The sequence below is a fragment of the Cyrtonyx montezumae genome, unplaced genomic scaffold (assembly GCF_038088225.1).
Source record: "Cyrtonyx montezumae isolate F1298 unplaced genomic scaffold, pur_monq_1.0 scaffold_10, whole genome shotgun sequence".
NCBI classification, from domain to species: domain Eukaryota; kingdom Metazoa; phylum Chordata; class Aves; order Galliformes; family Odontophoridae; genus Cyrtonyx; species Cyrtonyx montezumae.
This window is the reverse complement of record NW_027071826.1, coordinates 21,344,950-21,364,705: the sequence shown is the minus strand read 5'-3', so window position 1 is coordinate 21,364,705 and position 19,756 is coordinate 21,344,950. Positions and strand designations below refer to the sequence as shown.

The 19,756-nt window shown below is 50.7% G+C and overlaps 1 protein-coding gene across 1 annotated transcript; it reads left to right on the top strand.

The window, feature by feature from the left end:
• The first annotated feature begins 947 nt into the window (after positions 1 to 947).
• Positions 948 to 18,089, top strand: VSX2 (visual system homeobox 2). The gene is made up of 5 exons (XM_065755699.1): positions 948 to 1,374; positions 2,422 to 2,506; positions 4,610 to 4,733; positions 16,841 to 17,021; positions 17,672 to 18,089. Exons 1-5 carry the CDS (start codon positions 948 to 950, stop codon positions 17,986 to 17,988), a joined length of 1,134 nt encoding a protein of 377 aa, XP_065611771.1. The 3' UTR covers positions 17,989 to 18,089.
• The last annotated feature ends 1,667 nt before the right edge of the window (positions 18,090 to 19,756 follow it).

Below are 19,756 nucleotides of genomic sequence, written 5' to 3'. Positions count from 1 at the left end.
TGTGCTCATCAAGGGAGCCACAGAATTTCAAAGAGCTTGAGAGATGGTGGTCTGACAAGGAATGGTCTTATCACAGTGAGAGTGCCCTTGGTTTGACAAGGGAAGATGTGACACCTGGTATCTGCAGCAGCCCCCAAACCTTTTGCAGGCCTAACTCAAATTTGGATCCCCCAAATCCACAGAGCACAGCATATGGGCTGCCTGGGGCTGTTAGGCAATCCCAAAGGACTGTGGCCATCCTGAGCAGATCCCAGTTTCTGTAACTATTCCCATTTGTAGTGGCACACGCTGTTAAGGGGCTACCTGCTTGAGTGAGTGACGCAGGCAATGCCTGAGGATCTCTCTTCAATTAATGTTGAAAAGGTTGGGATCAGGCACTTGGGATGAGGTGTGTGGCACCTGCCCACGGGTGGTGAGAGATGCTCTCAGCTACCACGACACCTTGTGGCTCAGGATCTGCCCATGGGCAGGTGGTGTTGGTCCTCTGATGACAAAATCCAGATGTTTTTCCAGTACATAACACTCAGCCCTACCCTGCTTCAAGAAGCACAGCTCAGTCCTGAGGTCCCCTACTCATGCACCCCAGTTCCCTGCAGACCAAGCGTTGATCCTGGCGTAGAGCCACAGAGCCAGGGACCCGGTGTTTTCCCCCGAGGCTCTTCCAAGTATCACTCCCCGGGTCCACCACTTCCACGGGCCAGAGCCTCGTTTACGCGGCCGGGCCCACTACCCACCGAGCCCAGCTCCCAGGCTTGCCCCACCGGGCACCGGCCCCACCGCCGCCGGTGCCGGTAGCGGCTTTTTGGCATCCCTAATCGCAGCTGGCCCCTGTGATTGGCTGCGCGGCTCTGACCCCGCTCGGGCTCCCGGCTGGGCGGATAAAAGGGGCCTGAGCCGGGGGCTCCCCGGCATTCCCGGAGCGGGCACCAGGGACCGACGGCCTCAGCATGACGGGCAAAGCGGGCGCGGCGTTGGCCCCCAGCCTGCCCGGCAAGCCCAAGCCCGACGGCGCGGCCGCCACCGCCCCGCCGCCGCCGCCCCCCGCGGCGGGAGCCAAGCCCAGCTCCGGGCCCACCCCTCCTCGCTGCACCGGTTTCGGCATCCAGGAGATTCTGGGCTTGAACAAGGAACCGCCGTCGCACCCGCGGGCCGCCCTGGACTCGCTGCCCGCCGGGCACCTGCTGGCGGCCCGCTCCGTCCTCAGTCCCGCCGGGGTGGGCGGCGTGGGCATGGGGCTGCTGGGGGCCGGCGGCATCCCCGGCTTCTATGCGCAGCCCACCTTTCTGGAGGTGCTCTCCGATCCGCAGAGCGTCCACTTGCAGCCTTTGGCCCGGGCCCCCGGGCAGCTGGACAGCAGCCAGACGGCCAGTTCAGGTAGGCACGGCCCCGGCCCCCGGGGGCACCGCCGCCCGCGGGCACCTCCGGAGCCCCGCACCAGGTGGCGGAGAGGTGATTTCGTTTCGGAACCGAGGAGGAGGAGGAAAAGAACGAGGGAGCTCGGGACCGGCCCTTCCCGGCTGGGGCCGCGGCCGCGCTGTGACGGCCCGGCTCTTGGCTACACCGAACGCTAGCGGAACGGCCCTCGCCCGGCCCCGGCCGCCCCAACTCGTTACCGGGGAATTAAGGCCCGCTCCCATCCCGTTCCTAGACGGCGGCGGCCGCCCGCGGGCCCCGCTCCCATCCCGCCTCCCTCCCTCCGGTGCGGCGTGCGGCAGTGTCCCGTTTCGTCCCCGAGCGTCCTCCTAGAGCCGCCGGGCCGTGCCCGCGGCCGCCGGGATTGCGGAGCCGCGGCCGGTGGCTGCAGGGTGGAGGCGGGCGGGGAGCGGCCGGAGCTCGGGGCTAAGGGGGCCCGCACCGAAACGCGCCCGAGCCCCGGCTGCTCCCGCGGGACGGAGGCGGCACCGCCCTGCCCGCAACACCCCCGGCCCGGGCACCCTTGGGACGCGCGACGACCGCGGGCAGATGCCATTCCCGCCGATGTTTTTCCCGGTGGCTGCAGCAGCCGTTATTTTTCCGCCTTTCCGGCGTTTCCACGGAGCGGCGCGGGTTCCCCGCCCCGGGGCAGGAGGCAGCGGGCGCCCGGGCACGGGGAGGGGAGCGCGGCTCCCTCCATTTCCTACATTTTGTTGAGAACGCGGGCTCCGCTTTTCGGCGGCGCGACAACGGCAGCCCCGCGAACGACTCCGGGCGACATAAGGGACGGCGAGAGCCCGCTCCCGGCCCGCAGCCCTTCCTGGAGGGGCACGTTGTTCTCGAGGCACCCGCAGCGGGATCCGGGCCGGGGCCGGGCTGCTGCCCGCGGTCCCCGGCCGCGCTGCGATCGCAACGAAAGCTCCGGGCGGAGTCGCCGGAGGGAGCGGAGCCGCGGGGCTCCGGCGGGGAGCGAGCCCCAGCCCACGGCCGCTGCCCTTCTCTCCGCAGATTCCGAGGATGTCTCCTCCAGCGACCGCAAAATATCCAAATCTTCCCTCAACCAGAGCAAGAAACGGAAGAAGAGACGGCACAGGTAAGCAGAGCCCCGAGGCCCCTCCCGGGAACCGGCAGCGCCGGGCCCCGCTGCCGCTTCGCGTCCACAACTAGTAGGATTCGGGACGTGGCCGTAGGGAGCGGGGATTTGCCACGAGGGTCAGGTTATTTGATTTTGGTTTTGTTTGGTTTGGCTTTCTGGCTGCGAGTTAGGGTTGAAAAAAAAATCCCTAACTCGTCCCAGAGCGAAGTGGTGAAATAACCAAAGGTGCCCATTGCTCCACGCATAACAACCTCAAAATGGGCTGTCGGCAAGGGACAATTTCTATTCAAGCTTTCAACGTGTTATTACTTAAAAATTAACGTTTCGCCGATAGGTGTAATAGTCGGGAGATCGTCCCAGCCCGCGGAATGCCTGGAGATTCGCTCTGGGGGATGCCCGGGTGCTCGCTTCGCTTCCCCTCGCTCCTCCCGCAGTGAAAATGGACTTGGATGTCCGTGCTTTAAAATCGGAAACGAACCTCCCACTCCGGGTCCTGGCACCGCTGCGGCCGCAGGGCCGGGACAAAGGCGTCTGGACACCGTCCTTCGGGGGTGACTTAGGAGCAATTAATTCAATCGCGGTGCGGGAGGTGGATTAAAGGTGCCCCAGCGAAAGCTCAGCGGCTGCGTGGATCTGAGGGATCCGAGCTGGAGATGCGGGGTTCGGCCCGAGCCAGCGCGATGCTGCCGGGCCGGTGCCGCTCCGGAGCCAACGCGGATTCGTATATTATTTTGCGGGAGAAAACGGCATACGAATCGGTTCCGTTTCCAGCTCCAGACAGCAACAGACCCGTAACACTGATCGGTGGTTATGTATTCTGTAAGAAATGGTTAAGGGCTGAGGTCGCACCGAGGCAGGTGGCAGGCCGGTCGCTCGCAAGTAGCTGCAGGACCTGAGCAGCGAACGGCAGAGCGAGGGGTGTACTGCACAGGGCCGGGGAGAGCCGGGTGGGAACCGCATCCGAACGGGGAGCGCCGCTCCTCTGCTCCCGGGGAGAGGCGACGTCGGAGCCGCCGTGTGCCGTCCCCAGGCTTCCCACAATTGTCGGAACGAAGTGTCGGAAAAGAGAATTGGATTTCGTTGTGAATGGAAACCGGGAGCTGAAGGCAGGCGGGTGCCTCGCATTTGCATGCTGCTTTTGTAGGTAATGCCATCGATCTGGCAGAATCGTTCAGGCTCTAAATAGCGGAGGATATTTTTGAGACTTTGTTTGTTCTCTGCGCATTTCTGTGGCTTTTTCTGGACCTCTTGCATATTTTTAGAAAACGATTTTTTTTTAATTCATTCTTCCTCCCTTACGGGAGCAGTGTGTTACTTAGCGTGATAATAATTCACGCGCTTACATGTAACAAAGGTTTTAAGTTGTTGTTGCTGCTGTTTGTCTGCTATTTGGTTTTTCGTTTCTGCCGTCTAAGTGCTGTGAGCTCTTAGTGAAAACTGTGTTTCGCATACAGCGGGGCTTTAGGGTGAGAACATCAATCCCTGGGGAGTGGAAGTGGTCTGAGACCTCTCAGCGCCCTGGAGGAGGGCTTTCTGCTGTCTTGGTATTCCAGCTGATGGCTTCGCAGTCTGTCTGTCCCAAGAGCCAGCAGTGCTGTGGCTGCTGCCTGCCCAGGAGGGTTGCTGGAGGATAGGAGGCAACTGGCAGAGAGCAGCTACCAGGGTATTGGTGTGGGAGCAACCAGTTTGAAGGCAGAGAGAGGGAGCTGGTACTGCGTTCCTGAGGGCACCATCCCAGGGAAGAGTGGGGTACAGCAGTAGGGCACAGAGGGGGTAAAGGCTTGGGAGGGTTCAGCAGGGGCCCAGGCTCCAGGGGAAGCTTTCTGCCCCTCTGCTGACTGTGGGGGGATGTCCCTAGCAGGGTATTCCTGACTGGGAAGGTGATCTGTAACTATACCAAGCTTTGTCTTCAGGCATTTTCTGGTACTCCTCTTTACTCTGACACCTGACCTTTTGTGTGCAAAAACACGAGAGACAAAGGGGAAATACTATGCTATATCAATTACTCAGGTTTTTGTAGTATCTGCATTAACTTCTCTGATTCTGTATCTCCTTTGCTGCCTGTTACGTTTTTTGATCAAAGAGTTTTGCTCCCCTCAGGACAATCTTCACATCCTACCAACTGGAGGAGCTGGAAAAGGCCTTCAATGAGGCCCACTACCCTGATGTGTATGCTAGAGAGATGTTGGCCATGAAAACAGAGCTGCCAGAAGACAGGATACAGGTAATGGTACTTCTCAGGTCTCCTTGTCCTGCCTCTCCTGCCCGTGCTCATCCCGAAAGGAGGCACATGAGACAGAGTTCATTTCTCAGATTGAATCCCCACGGGCTGTCCACTCCCTGCTTTTAACGTGTATTTGGGGTTTGTTTGTCAAACATGTGCTGCATGTGGTGTGTTGCAGTGGTGACTTGGAGCATGTGTGTTAAAGAGGGAATCCTGAACCACTGAAAGGGAACCACTGTGCAAGGGAAGTCTATAGGGTTTGGATGTGTTGGCAGTGTAGGCAACAAGAGAGCTGGCTGGAGTCTGGGTCTGGGTGAGAAGGAGCTCACCTGTGCCTCTCTGGGCTCAGACCCAGGGGCCACAACAGGTAGCTGGCCCTTCTGTGAGGGTAGCTGGCCCTTCTGTGAGCAGAGTTGAGAGATGAGCCCCAGGTGGGGTGTCTGCACATCTATGCAAGCTTACTGCATCTGCCTCTTCAAATGCAGCTTACTTGAATGTTTCTGCAGTTTTTTTTTGTTTTTTTTTTATTACATGTAATGTTTGGGCATTATTTGTGTGCTAGCCCTGTGGTGACTTTGCAGAATGTTCTTGGGCAGATCCAACATCCACCAGGGTGTACTTCAGCAACTTCCCCATGCCTGGCTCCCTCCAGGTTGCTTGCAAGGCACAGAGATATAATGGCTAAGCCTTGAACCTGTTTTTGCTGATGCAGTATTTACAAGAGTGCCATATTTGCTGTTAGGTGAATCTGTAAGCTGAGTCCTGGTTTCAAAGTGAGCTGGGCTTTTTGCCTGTTGTGCCAACAGGATTCCTGCTGACCTAACAGCTTGTGCATAGAGTGCCTGTCTACTGATGGGATTTCTGCTGGACTTTGGAAGTAACAGACCTTTGCCTGAAATCCTACCTGCTGTTAGGTAGGATTTTTCTCTGAGTAGCAGGACCCAATGGTTTGCCTCTGGAGAGTGTGAGCTGGATGAGAAGTCATTTCTCCACATGCATAGGTTGAAAAGCCCAGGGGAAGGAGTTTCATGGAAGGTCAGTGTTGCCTGTATCCACCATCTGAGGCTGGCAGGAAGGCCTTGCACACTGCATGCACTGCTTCACTTCTGGGACGTTCTCCTGGCACTGGGAGCCATTATTTTATCTGACTGGGGAAGGAAGAAGTGACTAACTCATCCCAGCTCTCTGGCATACTGCCTGTTATTCTGTAGCAGGCTAATGAGCAACCACTATTCTTCCTGTACCACTGAGCTTTTAAACCTAGGAAAACTCTCTGCTGTGACCCTTTCCCCCAGAGTTCAGGGCAGATGTGGCCAGTGGAAGTCCCCAGTGACGTGGATGTTCTGAGCATCAGGTGCTGCTAATGGCACAAGTATTCCAGGAGAAAATCCTCTCGAATGATGTTTTGTTCTCCATGAAAGGGGAAATCTAGTGGAACTACAGAATTCCTGTGGTATCCATTGTGCGAGTGCCTGAGGGTGAGCATCAGGGTCATGCAATAGCCCCGAGCACCACTGATGGGGAGAAGCAGCTATTCCCACTGATCTTTCCAGAGGGTCAGCACCAGAGCATCCCTTATGATGTGCTGCATAAAGTCATTCTGTCCATACATCTTGTTTTATGTCACAAATCAGTTCCCAGCTTCGGTCATGTTCCTTGATATTTCACCTTGTGTTTCAGCTTAGCTCTCCTTGTATAAGTTTGTTTCCCCCCTTAGCATAGCATTTTATGGGGACAATCATGGCCACCAACTCAGACCCTGGCATAGGGTGAGTGTTGGGGAAGGATCTGAGAGCAGGGCAATGCTGTTTGATAGACACTGCCCTGAGAGCCTCCTGGGGTTTCAAATTCATGTGAATACCTTATTATCTTGTGGCAGAGGATTCCACAGCACAATTCCACGAATGAAGTACGTCTTGCTTTGAATCCATTAGCATCATTTAGTGCCATGTACTTCTCCTCTTGGAAGAGGCAGCCAACAATTAATCTTTATTCCCTTCTTCATAATATTTACAATTTTACATCATCTTCTTTTTCCCCTTGCACAGGTTTGTAATTGCCTGAGGGAGGTTTCTATTTTTGCGTTCTCACTGAAGCTTGTGGTTCCTCCCATCTCTCAGCATTGTTCTCTCTCTCCTGTAGGTCATTAATGAGCATGCTTTCTCAGATTGTTGTGGACATCGCATGCTGTGGGCTCTTGCAGTGTTTCATATGAGTTCCCACTGGATCCTCACCTGAGAGTGATATCTGCCCCTTATTTTCATTCATGGAATTATTTCTCAGGAGGTAGTAGTCAAAGAGAAAGTAAATCACCTATGAAATTCAATATGAAAGTGAAATTCAGAGAGTGCAATTGAGAGAATGATATATAGGAACTGCTTGCATGTAAAACCTCCAGCAGAACACTACAAATAGCCATCAGAGGCCACGGAAGTTATTGGTTTGAGAGAATATTGAATTCAGGAAAAGATATTCAAATCTTCCATTTACAGAGAAGATGAGTGTGTATTTTATTTTTCTCTCCCAAGGCAGCATTCCTTGCCTTGCATGTACCATCCCCTGCATTGAGCTGTCTGCTGCTGGGAGGAATGTGAGCACCCTCCCAGTGGACCATGTGGGAAAAGTATTTGAATTTCCCAGGGAGGCACAAGTCAGACCAGATGTCACTGTGGCCATTTTGTAGGGTACTTGAAAGAGATCACATGAATCAATGCATTGAGAAGAATATTCAGAAGAGTTGAAGTGCTGCTATTAAAATAAACCCAGATCATCCTGTACAATGTAGGTGGGGTAAATATACATCCTCACAGACATCTAACCCAAATAGGCAACTCAAAAAGCTCAGAACAGCCTCAGCCTGACAAGTATTCTAACACTTGACTTAAACTAGTGCCTTTATCTTAACAGTTACTCTTAATTTACCTAAATCCACGTTACATTTATCTCCATTGAATTTATTATGTGACATTTTCAAACTTAAAATGCCATTGTCAACAATACTAAAGGTCAGTAACAGTTTGATTTGGGATTATTGGAATGGCTGTATATGTCTGTCATTGCACTGTCTTCTACTGGACAAATACATCATTTAATCAGGTTGGTATTTCCAAAACCTAAGATCCTGACTGATGTTGTAAAGATGCTAGTTTCACCTGAAGGGAAAAAATCCATTAAAAATAGAATGAGCATGCTAAAAATGGACAACTCGTGTTGCCAAATGATTATAAAGCACTTATGTGAATGGAATAGTTGGTGACAATTAAAATTGCTCAAGCAATCCAAAGGAATGCCATGGAGGTGCTTGTGCCACACTTGGGAGTTGAGGTTATCTGCATGTCCAGTAAGCTATGCCCCTCAGCTGAGGGGCTCATTTTGTCTGAAACCAGAATAAAATCAACTAAATCTGTGATTGGGAATGTATTGTTTTAGATGCTCTCAGGCTGACACATCTCTGTATCACCATGTAGATGTAGACCCTGAGGACTGAAGGGGAATGGAAGAGCCAAGAGGGATAGTTATTGGTGGGGTGGGGGAAGCGTTTACATCCTAGCTGCTAGGGCTTGCAGTACTGTCAGAAGTGTTCATTTTTTTGCGAAGAGATGAATTTTAGCCCTAATCCCACAGTGTAAGTGTGGAATGGGGATGATTGCTTCATGCAGTCACTGACTGCTTCTGAATCTCTGATTGTAAGAGCTTCCAGGGGATTTCTTAGTGCTGCAGAGAGTAGTGTCCTTGTTGATCTTTACAAGGTTTCATGTTCCAGCCTGTCGTAACTACGGTCAGTAGGTGAGAACCTGGCTATTTTCAGGTGATTCTCACACTTAGGCCAGGCACAGGGCTGTTGGGTTCCCAACAGCAGGTGACCATATAGCTGCCTCTTCAATATCGTGCTTATTTAGTTCACCTAACTTCATATTAATTCCCATTTTTTAATTAAGAGTTATTTAATTTGTCCCTTTCTGTAATGGTGTGTTTTCATTATCCTTTATCTATGGCCTGTTTTCAGTTTGTGTGCTAAAATTTTGTTTACGAGTTAATTACCATAGCTGTAAGCAGAGGAGCTGGGAGGTGTGCAGACACAGGGGCCCTTGCAATCCTGGGTTTGCCATCTGAAAAGTCTCACATTACATACATTTGGACAGCAAAAAATGGGGCAGGAAAGTAAATGGATGGCCTTGGAACATCTTCCATTTACTGTGAAGTGGAAATTTCCTGCCTGTCGCTAAACCTCACAGGCAACCTGCCCTGTTTGTGGGATTTACCTGGGTAGAGTTAGGACTGTAGGAACAATTTAATAGCTGTTGTTGTTTGTTTTTGTGCAGAGTTGGAAGCATAAATGTATGTACCTTTTGTATTTCCAGGTACTACTTTATCCCTCTGTGTATCACCCCTGAGTTCTATCAGTTACAGACCAGATTTCTAAATGGGACCTTGGTTATCTTAGTGTTCTGCTTTCTGTTCTGTTCCTTGCAAGGTTTTCACAACTATCATAACATAAAGCTTTTGGTGTGTTCCTCCACAGTAGCAAGAGGGAAATGGAGCAGTGCTTTCTCCATGGTTTGGAGAGTCCATTCAGAAGGGTCAGGTGCCTCCTAATATTGGGACACTTATTCTCTCTGTGAGATGGAAGAGAGCTACCAACAAAATATAACATAGGCCATTGCTGAAAAGTGCCTTGTCAGGACCTTTCTTCATCACAGATGGGAGAAAGAAGGAGCAATGGCTCTGCAGGGTCAGTGTCATACTGTAACTACTCAGGATCTCTTCCTCATGCTTATCCTACTGTTTTCTTAACAGTTCTCTGAATTAGCTGGGGCACTGTTGCTTCTTAGTCACTTCAATAGTTTAGTAGTGAATTCCCCTCTAACCTTTGAGTGCCTGGTAGAGGGACCAGCTGATGGTTGTGCTCGGATTTTCTCTTAATGACCTTCTATTATAAAGTTTTCCTCCCTGATTTTCAATGGAGACTTTTTTTTAATGGTTCAATAACTTAGGTGCTTTGGAGGCACAGTTAATTTACTTTTCTCCTTAATTCTTAATGGATTTATTATTATTTTTTTTGTATAGTTCTTATCGTGTACCCTGATATATCTCAACAACTGAAGCTGGGCACACCTGGAGAGAGGCTGAGCAAGTAAATGTGTGTGCAGTGTTCCTGATAGGGAAACAGCTCCTTGGAAGGCCCAAGTCAACCTGACCATGTAAACGCGCGTGATGAGTATCTGACCTCCCATGTCAAGGTCAGGAGACAGACCACTGTTCTGGCTTGATCTTTCACTCTGGTGATCCTTCTTGTTCCCTGGATTCAAGAGATCCTACTGAAGGATTGTTTATTGTGCAAGACAATTAACTGTTAATACCATCCTCACCATGTACCTTCCTAAGTGAGATGGCTGACAGTCCTGAGTGAGATTTGGCTCACTGGTTGCAGTTTGGCTGGTGGAGATTTCAACAAATATTTCTAGTGGAATTGCACTTGTGTGGGCACATGTATACATACATCACATCAGAAGCTGTGTTCACAGAGTTTGTTGCCTATGGCTGTTTATAAAGACCTATTGCAATATTTCTTCTGTTTCAGAGGAGGTACAGAGCAGTTTTAGCCTGGGAAAATGTGGCAAAATGGTGCTATGCAGGCAGGATACCACCTTGGTTAGTGGAGGCCAGGTTTACCATCAGCATTGTGAGCACCTGTAGGGTAGATGCTCTGTGCAGTATCATTCCTTATGTCAATGACAAATGTCTCACCAGGTTGGTGTGGATGGCAAGGCCAGGTGAAAACCCTAGGTTGTCAGTGGGGGTGCAATTTAAGATGTTCTCTGGCCAAGAGGGATTTTGCCTCCTTACGCTCCCTCATTTGTCACTGACTTTCTATCTTTGACTCTTTGCAAGGGATGGAGGGATGCTAGACAGAGAAAGATTCAGGCCTCAGCAGTGGGAAAATGCACTGTGGCCTAGGTGAGGTGAGATATTTACAATTTTGTCTGCATGAGTCAGACAGAATGCAAGAAATAGTTGTATTTCCCATTTGGTGCTGTTGCATGGGATTCAGGGCACGCATGGCTTGCAAGAGTTGCAGCACAGTATTGCCAGGCGTGCTTTCCTAGCTGTTGTGTTAGCCCATATTCAAAGTGTGTTCTGTGCTACTTAGGCTTAGAGGGTACCTGAACTTGGCTGAACCACTATATCTTTGCTCACAAAAGGTGAGTACTGTCATGCAGCTCATCTCAGCGTGTCTGGTTGGACCTGTTAGCCAAGTGGTCAGCCACAACTCCAGCTACTAGCAAGAAAGATTATTCTCATGCCATGTAAGGGAATTGCTCCTTCTACTGTGAGCTCAGAAAGCTCTTTCCTGGTGTGAAGTGAAGGAATGATAAGATTGTGATCAGCCATGCAGGCCATGTGCAACCTTTACTGCTCTCATTTAACTTCATACCCATTTTATGCCAGCCATAGAAAGTGATGTCACCATAAACAGTGCCAATAATTTTGACATTACATTTGAAAAGACACCAATAAAGTGTTGCCAGGCTTACACAAGTGCTGCAGCTTTCACCGGCAGCCAGGTGACAGGGATCTGGGGAAGTCCCAGAACCCAATCAGACTTTACACTCCCATGACAGTACTTTACAAACCCCCAGATCCTGTAAGTGTGGATGGGGAGATGCTCGGAGGAAGTCTGAGGATGTGAGCAGTGCGAAGAACAGCCCTGTAACTGTATCCAGCCAGAGCACTGGCCCTGTCCAGCATAGGGGTGATGATGACATCGCTGTTTTTCTCAGCGGAGATTTTAATAGTGGCTACTCTCAGTTAAAGGGTTGCATTAGAAAAGAAGAAATCAGAAGGAGATGTGCATTGTTGTCAGGGAGAACTGAGTGCTGACAAGGCAGGACCATGACCTTGGGTGGCACCATGAGAGCAGATTATCACCAGAGGCAATGTCACAGAAGTCCAGAAAGCTTCCTGGGCTTCCTGGTGTGTGGAAGAACAGGGATATTCAGCTGTATTCTCACTTCAAAAGCTCAGTGTCACAGGTGGCTTCTTTGCAGGGATCATGCAGAGTGATAGCATGGGTCTCCTAGCCAAAAGTTGGAGCCATGGGTTTATGGGATAACAGATAATGTAAGATGACTGACAGCCCACAAGCAAGAAAGATTCTCTCCTCAGCAGTACTGAGATTTTTGTTTCTTTCCTTAGTTTCTGGTTGTCCAACAGCTGTGTGCAGCAGCTCCCACAACCTGGCAAAGGCACACGCATGTGTATCAGTATGTCTGTGTCTGTAAGTCTGTGCACATGTGTACATACATTTGCTTGTGGCCATCTAGTGGACATTCCAGTGTGTGCTGCTTTGGGCTGGGACCATCTTGTTCTCAGTCAACCAGACTCGTAATGTGAAAAGAACCTTGCTGAAATACCATGCCAAAGGTAGCATGTAAGATATGGTGAAGAAAAATTCACCATTAGCTGTTTTGGTATCTTCTCTTAAGGCTTGAGGAATGTTCGGGCAGGGAATGTAACTTTTTGTTCATTAGAAAGACAAAATATAACCACTCTCAGCTTGGAAAATAGAAGAGGAAATTACTGTAACCAAAAAAATCTTAGATTGTTCTCAGGCACTGAAACAGGACACAGTAGCATCCTAGATGCCTTAAAGTATCCCATTGCTGATTAAGATTCCTGGCTCATGTCTACTCTCAGGCAGATTTCTCTCTTTAGCAGACTGTTTCAGGAGCTGATTAGGTAAACAAACTAATATGATGAATGTGGATAACAAGGACACGTCGTGTCTCATGTCCCTTTGCAAAATGAGAGATTCCTCCTACTACAATTTGCTCTTCTGCACTATCAATAATACAAAGGAGTATCGGTCACCGTTTGTGCTTCAGAGGAGGAACCTGGCAAGAATAACCTTGCCAGTTTTTGCTCTGAAGTGCTGTGACCCTGCAATGCAGTGCACAGTGCCTATGATTTGACTACCTGGGGCAGTGGGCACTGAGGATGAAAATTAGATGATGGTAGGATTGGAAATACTTCTATGTGTAAGGCTTTCCAGTACTGCTGGTTTCAGTAAGGGGTCTGAGAAAGACAGGCATGTGGAACAAGCACCCAGGAGATGATGCTGAAGGTGCTGGCATTTGCTGCAGCTTGTGTGCTCACATGGGCTGGACCTCAATGCTAACGTGTCCTGTGGTAAACAAAATGTGAAATCTGGGATGCTGTCAGAGTAATGGGATGGGAACAGCTATGCTGCTGATAGTCATCAGCAGAGGTGCAACTTTCATTAGCGTTAAACCTTGGAAATACCACAGTGCATCACTGAAACGTTCCCCTTTCCTGCCTGATGAAGGATAGCCAGGAAGCAGTATCAGATCCTTTTCTGAAGAGAGCTGAAAGATGAGCTTCTTCACACTGGAGTGGCCAAACCTTCCTTACCAGAAGTTTCTCCTGACACACCAAATCTCACCTCCTGCTGCCCTGTTCCCTCTTTCCTGCTCTTGGGAAAGGCTATGAAGAAGGTGATTTTAGCCAACACGGATGAATTTCTCCAGTGTGCCAGCAGATGGGAACGAGGGGTTTTCACGTGTGCCTAGGATGAGACAGGGAGCAAGTTTCCTCCAGAGCCCGGTCAGCATCCCTTTCCTTCCGCACCTTATCTCCACCCATTGCTCTCTCTGCTCAGTCACTCCCTCTAGCGCTCGTTCCTACTCTACAACATCCTGAAGTACTTTCTCTTATCGCATCCCTTTCAAATTCAAGAAATGTTTACTCCTTCTTATTCATATCCGTGCTTAAAACTGACTTTGAAGAAGCTGGTTCTTGGGTTTTCTGGTCATTGCCAGAAAACCAAAGAATAGTAAGACAGCTCTGCCTACTTCACTCTGTAATCCAGCTTCTGAGAATAGGGTTTGTGGAATAAACATCCTATCTTTCACAGAGGCAAAATATTAATAGGATGTAAATTATCTTGAATGGTAGTCTGTTGGTCCAAAAGATGCCTTTGCCCACCAGATTGTGATAGCTTTGGAAAAACATCAGATATGCTTTGGAAAACACAGTCTGAAATTAATAATGGGTTTTAGGTCATGAGGTGTGGAAGTGCAAACCCAGTCCTTTCACCATACCCTGTGCTGTGCTATGGAGAACCAGAGGAAAGCAAGTGAGAGGCAAGATGTGGGGTAAATATAGCATTTCAAAAAGCTGAGCTGACCCATGTGGTGGAAAGGGACAAGTCCGAAAACAGATGAAGCTAAACGTTGTTTGATGCAGACCAGATTCTATGGAGCCAGAGGAAACAAACAACTGAAAGTAAAAACAACCGCAGCCAAAGAAGACAAAACACCAAAACTTCAAGTACACTGAAAAGAAACTATAAAGAAAGGCAAAGTAGGATACCTATAAACAATACCTGCATTTTCAGAAGTCATTGCTGATGTACCAACACCATTTAAAGTACTTCAGCACTAGTAAATCTGTTCCATAATTCTGCCCCAAATGGAGGCATAGGAAAATTTTGGTAACATGTCAAGAAATCTCGAGAAAACAATAAGGAAGAATTACTTATGGATCTATGTGACTGAGAGCAAAATCACAAGACTGGGCCCCAGAGAATAACACTGCCCATCCACACTGGTGTTGCACTGGGTCTGCAGGTGCCATACTGGAGCTCATCCCACCACGCTGTGTGGGATGGGGTGGTGGTAGAGGGGCTGGGCTGGGTCCTGGCCTAGCAATATTTGACATTGAGCACCACTAGTTTCACTTCAGATCCTATCTGAGGTTAAGGTCTTGGTGTCAAAAAAAGATGGGCAGCACCTCCTGCTAGGAATTCTGCCATTTCAGTGTTTCCTTTTTGCACTTCAAAACCACAAGGAATTTCCCATCAAATCTCAAAAACTGATCTGGGAAATCTAATGATCTTACAAGGCTGTTGATGTCATTTTGATTTGCCCATTTGGCTTCATAGCATAGATTTTGCTCGTTATGTGGACAAGATTAAAATACAACATTCAGAAGAAACCCATAGATAATTTTGATTATGCTTCCACTGTCCAGACACAGCTTTTACGTGAAACTGAATCAGCATTTGGACAGAAAATTTGCCACCAGCCCCAGTCAAAATTGATCTGCCAGTGGCAAAACTTGGGCTGTCTCCTGCATTTGTTTGTCCATGCTGGGGGAAGAGAGATGTGCTGTTGCTGCGGGTTTAGGAGCAGCACAGGAGAGACCACTGCTGTAGCAGGACTGAGACCATGGAGCAGGGGGAACCTGGGGAGCATGGGGTAAGATGCTTGCGGCATCAAGACAGGAAGAAGGGGAAAGGGACAGATGGTGAAAGCCTCAGTGAGGAAGCACCTGAGTGTAAGAATTGAAGAGATTTTAAAAAGTTGCCCACTTGGTACCTGATGGGAAAAAATGGCTGAAAATCCCAGTGTACATTTATGCAAGCTGCTCTGGGTACATGGAGAGGTGTCACTTCAGCTCCAGACCAAGGCAGATTGGCAGGTGCTGTCCCTTGGATTTTGCAGAGAAGATGCTGGTATGTCACATTTCAGGAAGCATCCCGGCTGTAACATTCCCTCTGCAGGCTGTCTTCTGCCAGGATAAAATGGGATCACAGCTGCTGAACCCACAGCCTCCATCCCTACAGAGAATGCTGTGCAGTCCCCTCTGGGAAGACAGGTGAAAGAGGAGAGCTTGCTGTGCTCCAAAGGGGCCTCGCTCCATGGCAAGGCTGCACCAAGACATTGATCTCCCAGTCCCCATGGCAGAGCTGGGGGTCTCAGAGCCCTCTGTGCTCCCTCCTGCAGCCCATGCTCCCCCACAGCTGAGGCAACAGAGGGTTAAGCTGTCAGCTCTGTAATGTTAAACAGGTGTCAAAGGCACCTCCATATATCTGCAGATTGAAATCAAATTCTTTGCAGTATAAAAAGATAAATTACCCAGGCGATTCCCGCCTCATCCCACTCATCAGGCCAGCGCCAGACGGCAAGCAATTTTTTTTTTTAATGTGCTAACGACCTAATCAAGCAATCAAGTCGGAGAAGATTGCGGAGTGACCCCGAGCATCCATCTGCCAGCGAGACCCCGCCATTCATTTCCATTCTGCTGTGTACTTTCCGAGAAAGGGAGGGAAAAAATAGGAGAAAAAAAAAATCCTAAACAAATTAACACCCAATTTTCTGTGAGTCTAATTAGTTAAATGAGGAGGTGTTTGGGGTGTCCACGGGGAGGGAGGGGCTGCCTTTCGGAGAGGCGACTGGTAACTCCATGGCATTAATTAGCGCGGGTCAATGGCGTGGTTCCCCAGGGACCAGCTGCTTTAATTTCCCGTGATATTTCAGTGCCTGAGGCCCATCGATTCAAACTGAAATTAACTTATTTTTCAATCAGGCCTGGGCTGCCCCTGGGGCTGACTCTTCCTTTGCCTCCTTCTGAATAGACCTCGAGCAATTTTTCATCTAAAGCTGATGCCTCTGCTCTGCAGGAAGGGAGGGGATGTGGGGAGGGAGGAGGGCATGCAAGACAAGAGGGATGGAAATCGGAGAGTGAGCACTAATAGATTTCTGCGAGCCACCCCCCGCCTCCACCCGCGTCTCTGCTCACTGCCCCCCAGGTCACAGCTCGGAGATTATTCTGCCAATTTTCTGAGAAGATGTGGGTCTTTTCAAACGGGGAATTCAAGGCAAGCGGCACAGATCAGCTCCCCGTTCTCCTGCCTGTCCAGAGCATCTCCCCCAGCTCAGCTGTCCCAGTGGTACTGTGGTACTGCAGCACACAGCCCGTCGCTGCAGCTCATGTGCCCAGTAAATAACGAAAGCAAATCCCAGGCACGAGAGCCCATCTCTGCTGGAAAAAAGACAGTGCAATGGCAAATTAATTACATCCTGCAGGGAGGGCTGGGACCTGCTCTCATGCTTGGCCATTGTTGCTCTTGTGAGGAGGAGGGAGAGATACCCAGAGGCTATTGTGTGAGGGAAATGCCACAGGGCTCCTAGGGGTGTGTACACGTGCTATCTTCATCCCCTTGCACAAGCACATGTGTGCAGAGATGGGACATCACATCTGCTGCCCCCAGTGCTCACATCCCTCTCTATCCAACGCCCCAGGTGTGGTTCCAGAATCGCCGGGCCAAGTGGCGGAAGCGAGAGAAGTGCTGGGGCCGGAGCAGTGTGATGGCTGAGTACGGGCTCTATGGCGCCATGGTGCGTCACTCCATCCCGCTGCCTGAGTCCATCCTCAAGTCAGCCAAGGACGGCATCATGGAGTCCTGTGCCCCATGGCTCCTAGGTAAGAGAGCAGCCAGCCTCACAGGGGTGGTGTGGAGGTCACGATGAAGAGGGGTGCGAGGAAGAAATTTGATGGGTCTCCAGCTTGCTCAGGGTCCCTGCAAAGTTGTACAGAGTGCCAAGACCCCCTTGTACTCATCCTACTTCCCTTCCTCTGGGCACCTAAAAGAGCCTGACAGCTGTCCTGATTTACTTTGTTTGTCATGGAGGAGGGATAGTGGATGTAGTGGCTACCCTACTGTGCTCCTGCTCTTTGCTTCCTGCTTTCTCAACTTCCAGGCTGGTTTTGCCCCAAAGCTGACTGTGGGCATCTTAACGGTGGGCTGTCCTCCTGTCTGCATGAACCTGAGGAGGCAGGGGGTGGGTTGTATGAGGAGCTGGTAGGGAAAGGCAGGGAGACCTCCCCTGACCCTGTAAGCAAATGACCCCAGGGACCCAGGCCCCTGCTGTGTCTAAGACCCTTGTCCCCACAGAGCCAGGGCTGCACTTGCGCGGGGCCAGAGTGCCTGGTGTGCCATGACTGCTGTTTGAAGCAAGGGTTTCTGCTTTTCCTTAATTCTGGCCTCTCTTTATCTTTGCTGTTTTCAGTTCAAGATGGCTTTCCCATGCCCAGGCGCTTTTCTAAACCCGAATACCAACAATTCTTTTTAGGGATGCACAAAAAGTCTCTGGAGGCAGCGGCTGAGGCGGGAAGGAAGACCGAGGTGGAGCGCCAGGCCCTGCCCAAGCTTGACAAGGGTGACAAGGAAGAGAGGGTCTCGGATCCCAAAACCACCATTTCCCAGGAGGAACTGAGAGAAAACAGCATTGCCGCCCTCAGGGCCAAAGCTCAGGAGCACAGCACCAAAGTCCTGGGGACCATTGCGGGGGACACCCCGAGGAAGCTGGAGAAAGGGGAGGAGGTGGCAGAGGACGAGAGGCAGACAGAGAAGTCCAGTGCATCACAGAAGGAGGAGAAGCTGATCTAGGGGGGCAGAGACTGTGGGAGCCAACCCTGAGAGATACTGTGTCCTCTGGGGGTCACAGCCCCCTCTGATGGCCTGGCCTCCTGGCCACCCCTACCCAGGATGTGGGGCCCCGGTTTCTTCGTGTAGGGCTGCCCCAGGGGTGCCCCCAGCCTGCTCCCCTGGAGCACAGCTCTGTCCTTCACTCCTCCATCCCTAGGGCTTTCCTTACCCCAGCCCATCCCCATCTCCATCACCACCTAAGGGCAGGCTGCAGCTCCAGGTCCCTCTGGCTGTGGGTCTGGGTCTAGCCTAAAGCCCCATCCAGCCACTTGCCAGGACAGTGCAGCCCAGCTCCCCTTCACCTCGTGCCCCATCCTGCTGTGTTCCACACCCCAGGAGACTCCGCTGCCCCTGGTGCAATGAGCCCATGGCCCTGTGCGTGTGAAATGCTGAGTCTCTGCTATACAGCTCTCTCAACTCAGAACTGACAACTGCTAGGATGGGGTTGCAGGTCTGGAGCGGCTGATTTTTGCCTCTGTTACGTGAGGAAATGCAAGTTGAGCTTGCAGATGCCATGCCCCATTCCCAGCTCACACCTCCAGTGACCCCAGCCTACACTATCATCTCCCCTACACGCACTCAGAGGGCAGTGCCACATATGGCTAAAACCTCTCTGGCAAGATAACAACATTTTCCCAAGGTATTTATTGAAGTGAATTCTCCCTGCTCTCCTTCTGAGCCCTGAAGGGAATGACAGCCATGCAGACACACCCCTGGCACACACTGTCATGTGTACATAGGTCTCCTCACTGATCCCATGTGTGCACGCAGACCCATGCAGCCAAACCTGCTGTTCTACACAGCATCCTGTGCTGACATCACCCTTCTATCACTGTCAGGCACCCTCTCCTCAGAGCTGCTGTTTTTATTCTGTCAGAATTAACCCCTTCCATCCAGCCCCATCTGTCTTTGTCCCCAGTTTGTTTGACGTGTTAGATTATAGACCACAGCGTGTAAATAGTGTATATACAGTGAGAAAAGAATTCAGTATTGAGGTGTTTGAGATATGGAGCTGTAATAACTTCTAGTCATTCAGAACCTGTGATTTATGTGCCATTTTCTGTAAAGATAAGAACAAGAATAAAACTAAACTGGAACACGGAGTGTGAGTCTGGTCACTTTTTCAAGGAAAATGAATTCAGCCTGAGTTGGGAGGGGTGAGGTTTCAGGCCTTACTCAGAAATACTTCAGCGAGTTCCAAGTGGCACAGAGAGGTGCTGGACGCGAAGGAAAAGAAGGGAGAAGAAAGCTCCCTGTTATGAGGCAGGGAACAGCTCTGCTGCACTATGCAGGCGCTGGGGATCTCAGAGCAAAGAGATGTGCTGCAGCGTTTCATCCAAGCCAGCCTCCTGCTCCACCAGCACCTCCACTGGTGCTGCTGAGGCTACAAGCTGCTCTGAAGTATTTAGAAGAGGTAGAGAGCCCAGCCCAGCTCCCTAGAGGAAGGGTGTATGCCCAGCAGGAGGTGAGTGGGGTATCTCATCCTGGTGACAGCTGCAGGAGATATACCCTGGGGAGCAGCTGGGGCAGCCTGGCCCAGCACCTGGCTCCACCAGCAGCTCGAGCACCCGCTGCAGCTGGCTGCTATCCAGTGAAGGCCAGCAGGACTCAGATTAGCGTGAAGGTTATTTTCAGTCAAATAGTTCTAAAGCCCACCCCTTCCTCTCCCTCGAAAGGGATTGGGTTTCTCTCCCTGTGCTGCTTTACCAGCGAAGAGGTGCAGGGGACA